The following is a 14,917-nucleotide window of genomic DNA, read 5'->3' on the forward strand; positions in this document are numbered from 1 at the left end:
TAAATATCTACAAAAATTTTTTTTGTAAAGAGTCAGGGTTCTCCTACACCCCACAGGATCCCACCTCCAAGTCTTGCTGTGTTTGCACATACCCACACAGATTGACCTGATGGTTAATGAGTCTGTTGAGTAAAGTTGGCACCTCAACTCAGCATTGATCATCAAGCCTCTATAACTTGAACTGTCAGGGAATCTGTTTGTCAAGGTGATAATTTATTTTGTAGCACCAGATACGGTGTGCCAGGGATTGTGTTGTTTTTTTTCTTCATGTGGTATAAAAGCATGACAGACACCATTTCAGGTCCAAATCACAGTCTTAATGGGTAGTATGAGGCAGACAGACCTGTAACTCATGGAGGATCAGCTACCACCAGTGAGAGAAGTGACTTTCATCTTGCTGAACTGGCAAGGCAATGGCAATTTAGCAAAGAGATGTGTGGCACATTGAACTTCCTTCCCTCACTCAAGATTTTTGCACTGGTGTCCTGGTAAAATCATAGGCATTAGTAAAGACACTGTGCCATTTAGGTAAGGAATGGGAGAGTGAATGAAAGCCATGCTTTGGTTCTGATCATGCTGACATGGGGGGCCCCAATTATGGAGATGCAGCCTGTCTAACCAATCAGGTCAAACACCTGATGGGAGGAGGTGGCAGGAGTATTGGACATTGCTTGTGGGTAGGCAAAGCTACCACAGTGCACCGCTGCTCCTGTGTGCTCTCAAGATGTTCCACATCTCCCCACTCTAATTGGCAGATGGCCTCAGTTGCGAGATGATTTAATGGTCTGCGTGTGTGTTTTTTCTTGCCTCACTCAGCCATTAGCAGGGACATCTGTAATGAGTTGGCTAGGTGCGCTGCTGAGAGCAGAAGCTGGGAGTAACATTTTCTAATGGGGGGTAGCACGGTCGTGACGGACTGCGGCGGTAATCAAAGCACTATTTCTTTGGGTTATGATATGTGAGACATCTCTTTTCAAATTGTCCGGGGCAGAGCTAAAAGCTATACTAAATCATCTGATGCTGTTTACCTCAGAAAAACTGCAAAGAATCAAACAGCACAGCATTACTGGGTGTCAACTGTGTGCCAATCCCCTTTTGACTTTCAGTGCACCACAGCAAGACATTTCTAGCTTAGCGTTATCATTAAAAAAAAAACATTTTCATGGCTGTGGCAGAAACAGCTTGGTTTCCTAGTGATCCCATGTCTTGCAGCTGTGCTGTAAGCATGTGTGCTGAATGCTGCACTCAATGGTAAAACATTAGGGCCTCAGCCAAAGTTTGGCCTTATAGGTCTCTGGTTTCTGGCTCTCTGTTGCTGCCTTGATTTCTAACTGCTCCCTCCTGAGCTTGTCTCCGTAACCAGAGCTGGATGAGGTAAGGAGCTGCATCACTGAGCAAGTGTGGCCTTCATCTTATTCTCTATACATGTAGGCAGAGTGGTGGCGAAGTGGCCCCCAGCCTCAGGCCTTTTAAAACTTGATGGCCATCAGTATGTTTGCCACAGCCTCCAAGGAGTTGTCTGCTACTGTACCTGCAAACTAGGTCAGTTTTTGCATTATTTTAGAGATTTGCACCTCACTATGGGAAAAGGAGAGGTTTTGCTCACACAGGCATGTAGACCCACACCTGCACGTTGTCTCTCTGCTTTCCTTCCTCCATTGCCTCTCTCTATTTCACACACACAGTATGAATTTGTTAATATGACCACATATTTGCCATTTCAATACATAAATGTCAATTTAAAGCCAGCTAACACTGTAATGCATGACTACACTAAGCAGCCATACCAATGCTTAGACTGAGCACACGCCGGAAGACTAATTAAAATTGATAGACAGGACTAATACCGATTATGACACTCAGAAACCTGTGCACTTTTGCAGCACTTTAATGCAAGTCTTGGTTAATATACCCATTCTCTATTCATATCACACTGATGAGATTAACTGCAATCATACATTTAAAATAGAGCTTCGAATGTGACGTTGAGATTAATGAGAAAGTGACAGAGCCACCATCTTAAGGTGTTTTTTTTATTTTTAGGAAATGTTTAAATATTTGAATTAGCCCACATTCACCTACTTTAAAATAACTTTCATATAATTTCTAATTCTAATCATCTACCATATATGTGCTGTCTACTGAGTGCCTGAGAGGTGAATGAGGGACCAAAAGCAGACGGGGGTGTGGTAATGAGATGCAGAAAAATGGGAATTGAGGGGGACAGGCAGGCTGGTGATACACAGTAGGAAAATAAGAGAGGGAAGAAAATAACCAAGTATGAGATAAAGAGAGGTGATAGGAGAAACCCGTGCCTGTGGTGAATACAAATGGACAGAGGATGAACACAGGTAGAGGAGCAGAAAGAGTTGGTGGTAAAAAGGGAGGTTGTGTGAGGAGAGCCGATAAAAGAATGTGAGAAAGATGGATTCCCTTTTGGCTAATGAGAAGACAAAGGCAGTAGAATCCACATCCATCTCTGCCCCACAGGAAGCCAGCATTATAGCTCACAGGTAGAGAGAGATAGCAGAGCCTGGGGAAGCTTACCTGAGCTAAGCAACCTTACCTTTGCTGGAGGATTTCGGAGTCCAAGGATAGGCTCAGAGGTCTATTTGTGGGAGTGTGTGGCATGCATACTTATTTATAGTGAGCGTACATACTGGTAGATTCATGGAAGTTTGAGCTGTGTGTCTGTGAATTGTGTATTTGTGCTGCATGTGGGCACGTGCGATGATAAACAGAAAACTGAAAGCAGGGGTAATGAAAAGATGTCTGCTTAAATGACTCATTATTGTGAAGCAGTAGATGGACTAAATGTGAGACACAAATCAAATATTTATATAATAACCACTCTGCATGCATGGTAGAAAAAAAAGAACATTGAAGAACCCGCCTCCATTTAGAGACGCATTACTGTACTCTAACTGATCAAATTGTTAGAAAGGAAAGAGAGAGAAAGGCTCTAAATTATTTTAGATGAAAAGAATCAAGTATTTGCCAAGACAGGTGTTGACTACTACAGACCATCAGGTCAACAATGTGATGCCTTATATTAAAACAGGGTAAACAATTGGCTTATTGGTGATAGTTTAAGTATTTCAAGGGGATTCAAGGGGTTACTGCAGCAAACAAAATAAGCATGCCGTTGCAGAGGATATCTACTGTCTTGTGAGCAAGTTAACACAGGTGCGCATCAACAAAGAAACCAGAGCACAAGTTAATTTGCCATTAGCACGGACCGTGCTGCGTTACGGCTGCAGAAAGTCACTTACAGTAGGTTTGAGCTGTTCCAGTACACTGCATGCCGGTTGCTGGCTCTCGACAGGTGCAAGTTTGCAAGCGCCAGCGTGATGAGGCTGAGAGAAAACGCTGTGAGAGCCATAATCCCCTCCGGTGCTTGTCCAGCCCTGGTTCCCCTCTCTTCCTTCTGCGTCCCCGCTCCTTCTGACGCGTCGTTCACAACATCCCAGCGGTCAAAAACGCCTTTTCAAGTTCCCAGTTACCTTAACAACGGGTTGAATCGGGGCGACCTCTCAGTGGTTACGTGTTCTTCAAATTAAATCCCATCGCGACGTTGCCCATTTGTACATCTTCACTTGTGCCAAATCTATTTGGACTTCTTTCAGCTAAACGCTGCGCACCATCAAGTCACTCCTTTTGTTTGACAAGTCTGCTTTCATTGATGAGTTGGTATCTATACTGTTAATAATGATTAAGGCAAAGTAGGCAACCACATTCAGAACTGACAGCTGAGATCGGTGTTTATTTTTCGTTACACAGCTTTAAAAAGTCGCATTCAAGCCGCTGGGTCTCCGCTGAAACGTTTGTGAATCTTCCCTTCACACCACGCGCTGCGCACACAATGCCACAAACCCGCCCTCTGATGGTCGAAACGCGTTCACAAGTCCATCTATTCTGCTGCCCCGCCCCCTCAAAACACGCACAGTGTGTATGGGCATGTATGTATTTCAATAAGTGTAGAGAAAAATGTAATTCCTTAATTAAAAAAAGTTGAAAACACTATACAATTCTTAAAGTTAATTTTTACAGTAAGGATTTCATATTAAGAGGATTTAGAAACTGCTTAGGATAAAGTTAAGGGTCACTATTTATGGCTTTAATAAGGTTTGAGATTGAAGTGAAGGAGAGAGTTGGGTGTAGGGTTAGTCGACAGACATTAAATTTCACAAACAATAGAAGATAGTCTACAGGTGGGTGCCAAATTAAAGGAAAAACCAACACATGGCAGTGGAGCCCCCTGTCTTAATAGGGGAGCTGTCTATATCACCTAAAGCTCATAATGGCCCAAGCTGAGATGTGACATCCTATGATTGGTCAGGATTAGGTGTGTCTCAGCATCACATACAATAACATGTCGTCCAAGGTCACAAATGGTGTTCGGGTGGGTTGAGATGTGGTCATTGTGAAGCTCCTGATAGAAGCATAGGCATTTCTCTCTCCACCAAGTTTTTCATCTGATTATAACTGTGATACTCCAACTGGTCTGAGGCTCAAGTTGGTTGCCAGATTTTAGAAACATATTGTACAAAAGAAGGTGTTTGTGTGTGATTTCCTTTGTTTGCTTGCTTTGTAAAAAAAAACAAAACAGTTTATTCAGAGGGATTTTTTCTTCATTATAGGATTATACTGGATTCACTATTTAACAGTGGTCAAGGTTCACATTTGGATTCTGACTAATTTAAGAAAAGTAATACAGTCAGTGCAAGACCATCATGAATATAGTAATAATATATGAGTGTGTATAATTAGGTGCATGTGTGTGTGTGCATGCAGGTATATCTGTGTGTTTAATGGTGAAATACAGACCAAGAGGGGTTGTATGAACATTTTGAAGACTTTAATTAACCTGTTCAATTTCACCAGTGGTGGTTTAACCACTCAATTTAGCCCAAAGGCAGCCCACAGTATTAATGGCTCAGTTAATTCCAAATATTAAGCATTAGCCTCAGTTTGATTAACTTTGCCAATTTCATAGCTCATAATGGTGTTCTTTTAGAAGAGGGTATCAGTGATATTCACACCTACAGACGTGGTTATAGACATTGTTGGTGAAACTAGCCCAGTAATTCTAACATTAATCTGTATGACCTCCACTGATGAATGAATGCTCATTACACCTCTTGGGTGGGTTCCTGAAGGTCAAAGTCACACTTCTTTGATTGAAGAGAAGTAGTTGGAGTCAAGTTGCAGATCGGCCGCCTACTTTCTCCTCTCTCAATTCTCACTCATATAGGCTACACAGTCTGTCTATATATTGTAGCTTCCTTTCGTTTGCTCTCACTCACTCTCTGCCTCCCTGTTGTTTTTGTCAGTGATGATGTCTCTCTTGAGTGCCCTCCAGGCATGTTGCCGTGGTGACTGGAGTAAAGGGGTGGATGAAAGAGCAAGTACCATCACTTTCCCCCCTCCTCAACTCTCCTTCTCTCTATCCCACCACCTATCTGTGCGGCTCCACTGGATCACTCACCTCCATCCACTCTAACATTTGTCATCCTTTTGTCGCCTTGTACTCAGGAGGAAAGTGGGGAGCATATTTTTCCATTTCTTCATAAAGTGATGATCTCTCACTTCCTGTTGCATGCGCCGACCATGCAAAGAATGAGATGAAAATACGAAGAGTGTTGTTTAATGTTTTCTGGACTCATCTCAAACAGCAAAGGCACAAATGCATATTTATGATGTGCATTGTGTGTGACTGTGCATTTTGCACGTGTGACTCAGTGAGGCTTCCAAGTGTCATAAGTTATTGAACACGTTTGTTCTGTCGGCTCCCTACCATGTGGTGCATTGTTTATGCATGCTTATTGCCTCCTGTGGCCTCTGCAGCTGCACAGTGTATTTTGCTATAGGCATCGGTGCACGCTATTGTAACAGTAACCATGGCTCGTTACCTTGACTCTGACTCTGTTTGTGATTAATTCATGAACAGCAGCTATGGGTATATTGATTATTCAGATCATTTGTTTTCATCAATCAGCCTCAACACTTGCATATACTGTATCCTTGCTGACTTGATATTGATTTCTGAACTGACTTCATTCCTGGTGTAAACAATATTACAGTAGAAAATGGGCTGGTTTCTCCCTCAGTGTGGTTTCTTTATCTTTCCTTCTGGCTTCAGTTGGTGTTATCTCTAATTTCATACATCCATGTGTTCCTCTTGTCTCATCATCTCATTTTGGAATTATCTCAGCTTTAATGTTAATGGATTAAAATAAGGCTGTCTTGAATGAATTTGATGTCCAGTGGTGGTGTCAGTAAACAACAATTTATTTGATTAATCATTTAATCTCATGAAATGTCAGACTTTGAATATAAAGCAACTGTGACAAAAATAACAACAGAAGCTGTAGGCTTTTGAATTCAGACACAGAGACAAATAAACCTCTCTGTATGGAGGTAAGAGTATGTAAATATGTATCTCTGGCTTGCCACCAGAGCCCAGCATTGTGTCAGCAAACTGTGCTGACAGAGCCACCTCTCCAACCTCCCTCACCCCCTTTCCCTTACTTCCTTTATTTGGTGTGAATCTGCATTTTGCAGTCCCCTTAACTCCACTGTGTCCATACAAATGTGATAAAGAGAGGGATGGATAAAAAGAGTGAGGGACAAAAAAGTTAGTGTTACAGAAAGAGGGGAGGAACCAGAGAATGGGGGCAGGGATAGATCAAGGTTGGAGGTAGGAAGAAATGGAGGGGTGGAGATGGGACTGAAGTATAAACTGAGAAACTGAGGCATGTGTACAGGAAGGATGGAGACATGGAGGCATTAGCTAAATGGAAGAAAGGCCAACAGTGTTTCTGGTAATGGCATGGTGCTGAGGAGAGTGCTGGCCTAAGCTCCAGGTGGGCCTCCATCGTTTTGTCCCCTCGAGTGTGATGCTTAACCTGCCTCGCTTCAGTAAGTACCCAGCTGTGCAAATAGCTAATGTGATTGTGAAGATATAAGCCCAGGATAATGGCATCTGCCAAGCAATCAAGAACAATGTTCTTCAGCATTGGGCTGTGATGAAAAGGGTGCTCTGGGAAATGGATGCTCGAATGAGGACTGAGCCCTTGGGGAACAGAGTGATGTGTTGGTAAATAGTCGTAAAGGACAGAGGGTTGGAGGAGCAAGGAGATGAACTGTGAGGAAAATCTGTTTAAAGGAACAGATAGGGATGAAACAGCAAAATAATGTTAGGAGTAAAGTAGCACAATACTTCTTAATAAATCAGACTATGGTCATCATATGATGGCTTGGAAACAAGGCAGAAAAATAAGCACAAGCAGGCAGAATTAGTTTTCTTAGGGAGCTTGAGCTAGTTTGGAAACTGTTCGTGTTTTGAACCCATTGAAATATATGTTATGGTACACTATAAAAAAAATTCACCTGTACGTAACCTGTCTAAAAAAGTTGGTTTCTTTCTTTATTTTTTCTGTTTATCTCAGTGGATGGACAGTAACAAAAAGAGTAACACATTTTATATAAGCCACACACACATTCAGTATTCAGTAATTCAGCAATCCAAAACTGAATGTATGTGGTCCTGGACTACATATATGTAGTAAATAGTGCAGTTTTTGGCCTTTGTTACACTGAGGGAGTGATGCAGACTCAATCTAAACTCTCTAAAGAGCAACCACATCTTGCATTGCCTTGACTAAAGGTTAATTTTGTGTCAGGCTACAGGACTGTGTTTACGCCTAAACACTTAACTAAAACCACATGGCTCAGAAAAAACATATCTAGCCCACCGAAAGTCTAGGATGGTCTTGGCTTCAAAGACCGAGAAGCACAGAGAGGGTTAGGAAAGTGGAGGGGTGTCAAATGATAGAAAATTATGTTTTGACAGTCAGGAGGTGGTAGGGAGTAGGGGATGACGAAAATAGATGCACTTGCAGTGCCATGGAATATTGAGGAGGGGAGAGAGAAAACAAGAGCCAAGCAGCATGCGTCTGATGAGCAAACAAAAAGAGGAGAAAATTATTAGCATGACTGTTACAGGCAAGCGGAATATTTCCCCCTGCACAGAATCTACAGGAACCTGTAACTAAAACATGCAGGCCATTCATGCTTCCACTGTACCTCAAACCAAGAAGAAGAGGAAGCTGAGGGTGAATGTCGCTGATTTGCACATGCTACAAAAAAATGGACAAACACTGAGATAATGATATTATAACACATCAAAACAAAATCTGATGTTGACTTTTTATTATAGGTGAATATTGGATATGATTCAATATGTAGATAGATCTCTTTACATACGGGGTGGGTGCTTCAGCTATAGACAAGCATAATCACAAAAGAAAATCACTCTAATATAGGTTCATAATTACAACTACTAATATCTACCGAGTGAGTATATTATTGTTATTGATCTGGATCACAAAAGAAAATCACTCTAATATGGGTTCATAACTACAACTACTAATATCTACTGAGTGAGTATATTATTGTTATTGATCTGACAGACACTGGTTGAAATGCTAAGCTTATTTACAAAGATAAATAGATTAAAGATATGGATAGACAGATTAAAAGTTTTCTTTCCTTCACTAGGGTTTATTCTTGGTGAAGCTCAGAGGATTGGTTTTGTATGACAAAGCAAACAACAAGTGAGTTAATAACAGTCTCAAATCAGCAGCTTCAACTGACCACAGGTTGAGCATCGACTGAGGAAGCAATTAAGTAAGCATCTTGGTGAATTCATAAAGGATCGTTTCTCTCTTCCTCTGCCTTCCTTGCAATCTGTCCTCATTGCTGTAAGTAAAGGTAGTGTCCCTGAAATCCTTTAATCATCAGTAATTAGATGGAAGGAGGGCAACATCAGTAAACACAGCTTCTTTCTCATTGTTACTTTGCTAGCTTAATGACACACCCTGAATGGCAAAAAATGATTTTGCATCTCATCACTGTGCTTGCTCACAGCTTTAATGAGAAACTATGGAGGTAGAACCACACTGGCAGAGAGAACTGACTGGCACAGTGAATCAGAGTCAAAATGCAGTATTAGTCATTACCATCACAGCCTCAGGGGTTGGCACTATCCTCCATGTACAGGCACAATAATGCACAAAAAGAGCAGTTATTATTAGTACAGAAATGACTCACAATATGCCATAATAGCCTGTACAGTTCATGTGGCTAGAACGCTCAAGGATCAATGTGTGACCACTTAGCCCGCCCAGCTTTGTTATCCCTTGTCTCTACATAGAGACTTAGCCCTGTGTTGCCAGACAGCGTTAATCTTTACACACTGCCTCCACCCTACAGTATCTACCTATCCACAAAAATACAGCTACACTAAACCTGCTGCATCTTCACGTCGACTGCTATTTTTTGCCTCCTCTGTAAATGTTAGGTCAAAAGTTCACTTTGAAATAATAGAGCATGTGACCTTTTTCTCTGTGAGCAGGCGATATTGCTCCCAAGGAATTGGAGCATTTTGGATGAGAGGGTGTGCAGGGGGGGTGCAGCAAAGCCCCTGAGGGTGAAGGAGAAATGTCACAATCACCACTGGAGCAAGGTCTGGGTGTGGACATCAACTTCTACCCATGTGGGCTTTCTGGGAAGAAAAACACAAACAGCAGCAAAGACGTTTGAATGAGGTGAGGAGAAAGGCAAACCAATTGTGGAAGGGTATGACACAGTAGGTTCAACATCCATCTAGCTTCCAATTAATGGCTTGATTATTTATATGTTGGCAGACAGAGAGCAATGTCTTTTACACCATACAAGCCATTTATAGACCATTACTCATAAGTCAGTGCTGTAGACTGCTCTGTTCACCAAATGGTCTGCATGCAACAAGTCACTGCAGCTCAGCCTCCATTAGAACTGCATCCTGTGAGTCACCTGCTTTGAGCATGTCCAACTGTATTTGTATGTATACCATACAGTTTAGTTGGTATGCCAAGCTAAAACTAATGCAGTCTAATATAATAGTCCTGAAGTAAATCATATGTTCATAAAAGTGATAATGTACCATTTTTAATTGAAACTGTTTTAGAGTGGTGTTGACTGGTGTTTCTATTATTTTGTCCACTCCATTTAAATCAATGTAGATAGGCTCGATTATTGAAACATCTCTCTTTAGATGCAAGATGTGCCCAAACATTTATTTACACCATTTAAAATAAAATGATCCTGTGTGGACTTTATATGTTCTCCCTGTGGGTTTTCTCCAGGTTCTCCAGCTTCCTCCCACAGTCCAAAACATGCAGGTTAGGTTAACTGGTGACTCTAATTGCCTGTAGATATGAGTGTGAGTCACTGTCTGTCTCTGTGTGTCAGCCCTGTGATAAATTCACAACCTGTCCTGGGTGTCCACCTCTTGCCTGCTGCTGGCTGGGACTAGTTCCAGCCCCCCTCATTGGATGGATGTGACGCTTTCCCTTCATTTACCCCCTCTGTTTCCTGCCTACCTGTGAGCCAGCACCTCAGCAGAACTGGTAACAACTTATCTACAGTTCTCCATTATGCAGCCAGTGGCAGTTGTCCAAAATATACGGCAATATACTGTAGGGGATTACAAAAAAAAAAGGCTGGAAACTACCACCACTGGTTCTATTTCAATGTGTATCTGAGAATCATTTTCCCATTATGCAGGTATCATTTTTTGCAATTATGTAGTATCTCTCAATGTCATTTCGTGCAGTGTTGCAAACTCTATCTGGTAATTTATGCTGTAAAAGCAAAGAAATATTTGCAAATACAATTTTACTGAGGTCTAAATAAACCCTTGCATAGACATCTGCGAATAGTCTGTGTTTATGTCCGTAAATCAGATCAATCACTGATTCAGTAGTTGTGTACTGGGTGAAAAATGAAACTCTGTTCAACTGTTCAAAGGGGCTTTGCTCATTATTATCTTATATCTGTAGAGTATAGTATCACAGCGACACATGGCAAGAAGCCCAGAAGGCCTGTACTTGATGCTCAGGATTTCAATCATCAGTCCAACTGATTCTCTGGTCCCTCATCCCCTTGGCTTTGGACCAATCCTAGCAATGCCCAGGCAAGCTATCATGGGGTCAGTGTGTCAGGTCTGACCATCTTGCACAATCCGATGCCTGCAGGGCCGAAGGAGCTGACTGACCTAATTAGCTGTTTGAATAATTGTCCCAGTGCCTGGTATGTGGTTGATTTGGATGTACTGTATGTGAATGTGTGTGTAAGAGAGAGAGTGATAGCTTTGGCTAAAATGAAACATTCATTCATTGCTATAGACGCATCTGGGTTGTAGGCGCAAGTAAGCCTGCCATAACCGCGGTTGCACCTCATTTGTTAACCCACGTATAACACTGTAATGTGTGTAGCTGTGAAGGACTTTATTTTGTAAGCACTTAAGAAATCTGTCAAAGAGATTCTGTAGAGCAGTGTTGCATTTTGAAAATATAAACAGTAAATGCCACTGAAAGTTATAATCTACAAAACTTTTTAACAAAATGGAGCCCAGCTTTAACAGACAGCTAGACATAATGTTCTCTTCTGTACTGTTACCAGCTGCTGATCAATACACTTAAACTGTTCCATGAATCAATCAATTTCATTTTTGTAAATGTTTTTAAATGTTTGATTTGTATTTGGATCAAATCAGGGACTAATAAGTCTCAGCAATCTCCCCACAGCAAGCTGATGGTGGCACGTGGCATAACATTCCTTGCTATCTTGTCCTCTTTATTTCTTTTCTGAACATCGGTATGAGCCACTGGGGATCAACTGATGCTCAGAGACCTATTTCAGCAAGCCACACAGTCCGCTCTGCTGTAAGCACTTGTATAAAGGCCAAGTGCAATGCCTCAGAGGAGTATTGTTAGTCAGTAGTCCAGTGAGGAGGAGTAATGACCCAGGCAATCAGAGTTACTTGTTCTTATCCCAGTGACACAAGCTGACGTGGTCTCACATGGAGTTATAGACGCCTCATGTGGGACTTTGTGTGGAGCTATATTTGCTTTTAAGCTGAATATGCCCAGATGAAGGTAGACTATATGTCCTCCTTGTTTCTTTTTCTGTGCTGTCTGATGGGCTGATAATCAACGAGAGAGAGAGAGAGAGATGGTCATCGGTTTCTATTTTAGAGGTTCAGTTTTCATCTTTGTCATGCTGCCAGATTGAGATCCTCATGACGTGATGATTTTTCGCAGTGTTAAAGAATCTTCTGGAAAACGCCACTCACACTGCAAGGGAAGGAAAGAGAAAGAGATGGATGAGGGAGATTTAAAACCCTGGAGAGGTTTGAAAGGAAACTGGAGAAGGTAATAGTGTTCTCTCAACTGAGGATACCTCATTATTTGTGGTGATGTGAATCGCATCAGAGCAGCTTATTATGATCATCAGTGCTCAATAGTGGAGATGGAGGTGATCCACTCATGGGCTGAGGGCACAGCCATAGTGTGCTATTGATTTGGCTGTAAAGAGGTGCTTGTGTTACAAAGGTCATGCATCTCAGTCTTCCATTAAGATAATTATGCTTTCTATTGCTTTTTCCACACCTCTGTGGCCCATTGAATGAATAAAATTGCAAATAATTAAGTTGCTCTTTATGTGTTTTTGCAAACTGCAAAAAACTAAGCAGCTACATGCCATGTGCTTGGTTTGGCAGATGCCTCAATCAGAGAAAATATACATTTTCAGTGAAGAAATAAGACTGACTTTATCCTAAACCACAGTAATTTCATAGCAGCTTTGTAACGTCGAGAGAACAGTTCAGTTTTGTTTTGTGTATAAAATTAACTGGGTGTTTAAAGTTATTTAGATGCTGCTGAAACGTTGTGCTGCCATGAAAACCACTGTCTGTAATGAATGCGGCCAGTTCCACATTATACAGGGTTCTAACTCCAAAACTTGACACAGTGCCCTCTAAACACACGCTGCTTGTGAGCTTCTTCCACCCTTTTATTCAACATGCCAAGGGCCTTCTCGGAGGACCTGTTTTGTAGAGACCCATTTGGTATTAGCATTTTCAAAAGGGCAATCGAGTCAGCACGTCAAAAAACAGGGAAAGGTCACCAGGTTTACTGCCGCTTAAAACCTCCACACTCTATCAAGTTCTTGTCTTGGTGCCACAGACCAGCTCATGCCAAATTGAGAGGTTGCCCATTTTTCTCCCCGGTGACATTAAGAGGGTCATTTAGCACTCCAGCTCCAAAAACCCTAATCGGGACATAGAAGGCCTTTACCCCAGAACTGCAGCAGGTAGAAATTTGTGGAATGTGCTTGCAAGATCTCAGACCCCCCCAATGGATTATAGCGATACGACTACCACTGAACCTCTGGGATAAACCAGCATGCTGGTTTGGGAAAGGCTGAGAGCTGAGGAGGGCTGCTGTAGGGGGATTTCTCCATGAACATCTGTCTGGTTTCTTGTGAAACTGGCGGTGCATGCCTGGTGCATGCTGCGTGGTTAAAGCAGGCACGGGCCCCACAACGGCTGGTTCCAGCAGTGCTGGAGATGTGCTTACATGGTTGAGTTAGCTAAGCCTGTAGATCTGGGGGGACAAAGGGGGTGGCATGGGGAGGAGAGGCAGAGCTCCGGGGAGCAGTGTGAGTCTTGGCTGAGGATAAAAGTGCTGCCTCACAGATGCCAGTATCTCTGAGTATCCTGGGGTTGACCTTGGCAAGCCTGCACTCTCTGCCAACCCGTCTGCTTATTTACAAAATGTAATGGTGAGGTAAAGTACTTTATTACATTTTTTGTCTTTACAAATCTCTTTAAGATGTTGCATGCTCCATATCATAAACCACTAAGTCTCCAATACTGACACGTTGCCATTTATATCCACCCATTTATTTATCTATAACCATTTATTGTATGCAAGGTCAAAGAGACGATATTAGATTTTATTCTGTGTGATTTAACTGTAATACTCCTGATGAAACAGATCAGCTGGGGGTTAAATTTAAAACAATAGCTACAGTAAATATATCTTTTTCTGAACTTCAGCTCTTTAAGTCATGCATATGAAATACTCATAATCTGTCATCACATTTTCTGGGGCTCTAACCATATGTTTACAGCTACGGAACAATCATTTTTAAATGAATTACAATAAAACTCTTAAAGCTCGAGTTCTTTCTTTCTAGCATATGCATCTCAGACACATAACTAAAAAAAATGCATCATGTGAAAATACAGAACACATTTATAACTATGATGCTGTTGTTTATTGTTAACACCTGTCAATCTATTTGAGACTGATTACTTTTCAGATATTGCTGGTGGGGTAATGTAGCATTTCTAAATATTAATTTCCATTGAAAAATGTCTTTAAAATGTAGTTATTTGTACTATACTTCAGTGTATGTTTACATATGCAAACAACCAAGCTTATTATTGTGGAATTTCTTGAAAGATGCCACTCGCTTTACTTTGACTAATATATTTTCTCTCCCACTACCCGGTGTCTCCCAGTTCTATGTTATGGCTGACAGGGTCCAGGGTAATGGGAAATGCCTTGCTTGTGGTTTGAATGGATTTTATTTCATTCAAATCAAACCTCCTGATTAGAAGAGGGCTGCACATGGCACAAAGAGTGAATCTCAGTCATGTCGGTTCTATTTTTGTCCTCCTTCCTCTTGCTTGGTCCTCGGTCAGTCTATAAACAATGACTGTCATCATCATCATCATCATCATCGTCATCATGACCTTTATTTATTCAGGGAAAAGGCCAGTTGAGAACAAGCTCTCATTCTCAGTGGTGCCCTGATATACAGTTAACACCCTCGAAACAATAAAACATATACACATGAATCTAATTAAATCAGTATAAAACGTTAAATCACATCACAGACTAAAAACAATAAAATATATACAGGGCATAGTAACAGAAGGAGATCTTTCCTACTTCTGTATTGGCAAAAAAAGGGTTGCAGAACAAGATAATCTTGTGCACGGGTCTGGTATGTTGATGAT

The 14,917-nt window shown here is 41.5% G+C and overlaps 1 protein-coding gene across 1 annotated transcript in view; it reads right to left on the reverse strand.

The window, feature by feature from the left end:
- efna3a (ephrin-A3a) overlaps nt 1-3,870 on the reverse strand; it is a 61,498-nt gene extending 57,628 nt beyond the window's left edge. Inside the window, exon 1 of the mRNA XM_020623801.1 lies at nt 3,273-3,870. Coding sequence (XP_020479457.1) covers nt 3,273-3,382 — 110 coding nt within the window. The 5' untranslated portion in view covers nt 3,383-3,870. The remainder of the gene's footprint in view (nt 1-3,272) is intronic.
- Nucleotides 3,871-14,917: the final 11,047 nt, after the last annotated feature.

Source organism: Monopterus albus, unplaced genomic scaffold (genome assembly GCF_001952655.1).
Source record: "Monopterus albus unplaced genomic scaffold, M_albus_1.0 scaffold310.1, whole genome shotgun sequence".
In the NCBI taxonomy this organism is placed as follows: Eukaryota; Metazoa; Chordata; class Actinopteri; order Synbranchiformes; family Synbranchidae; genus Monopterus; species Monopterus albus.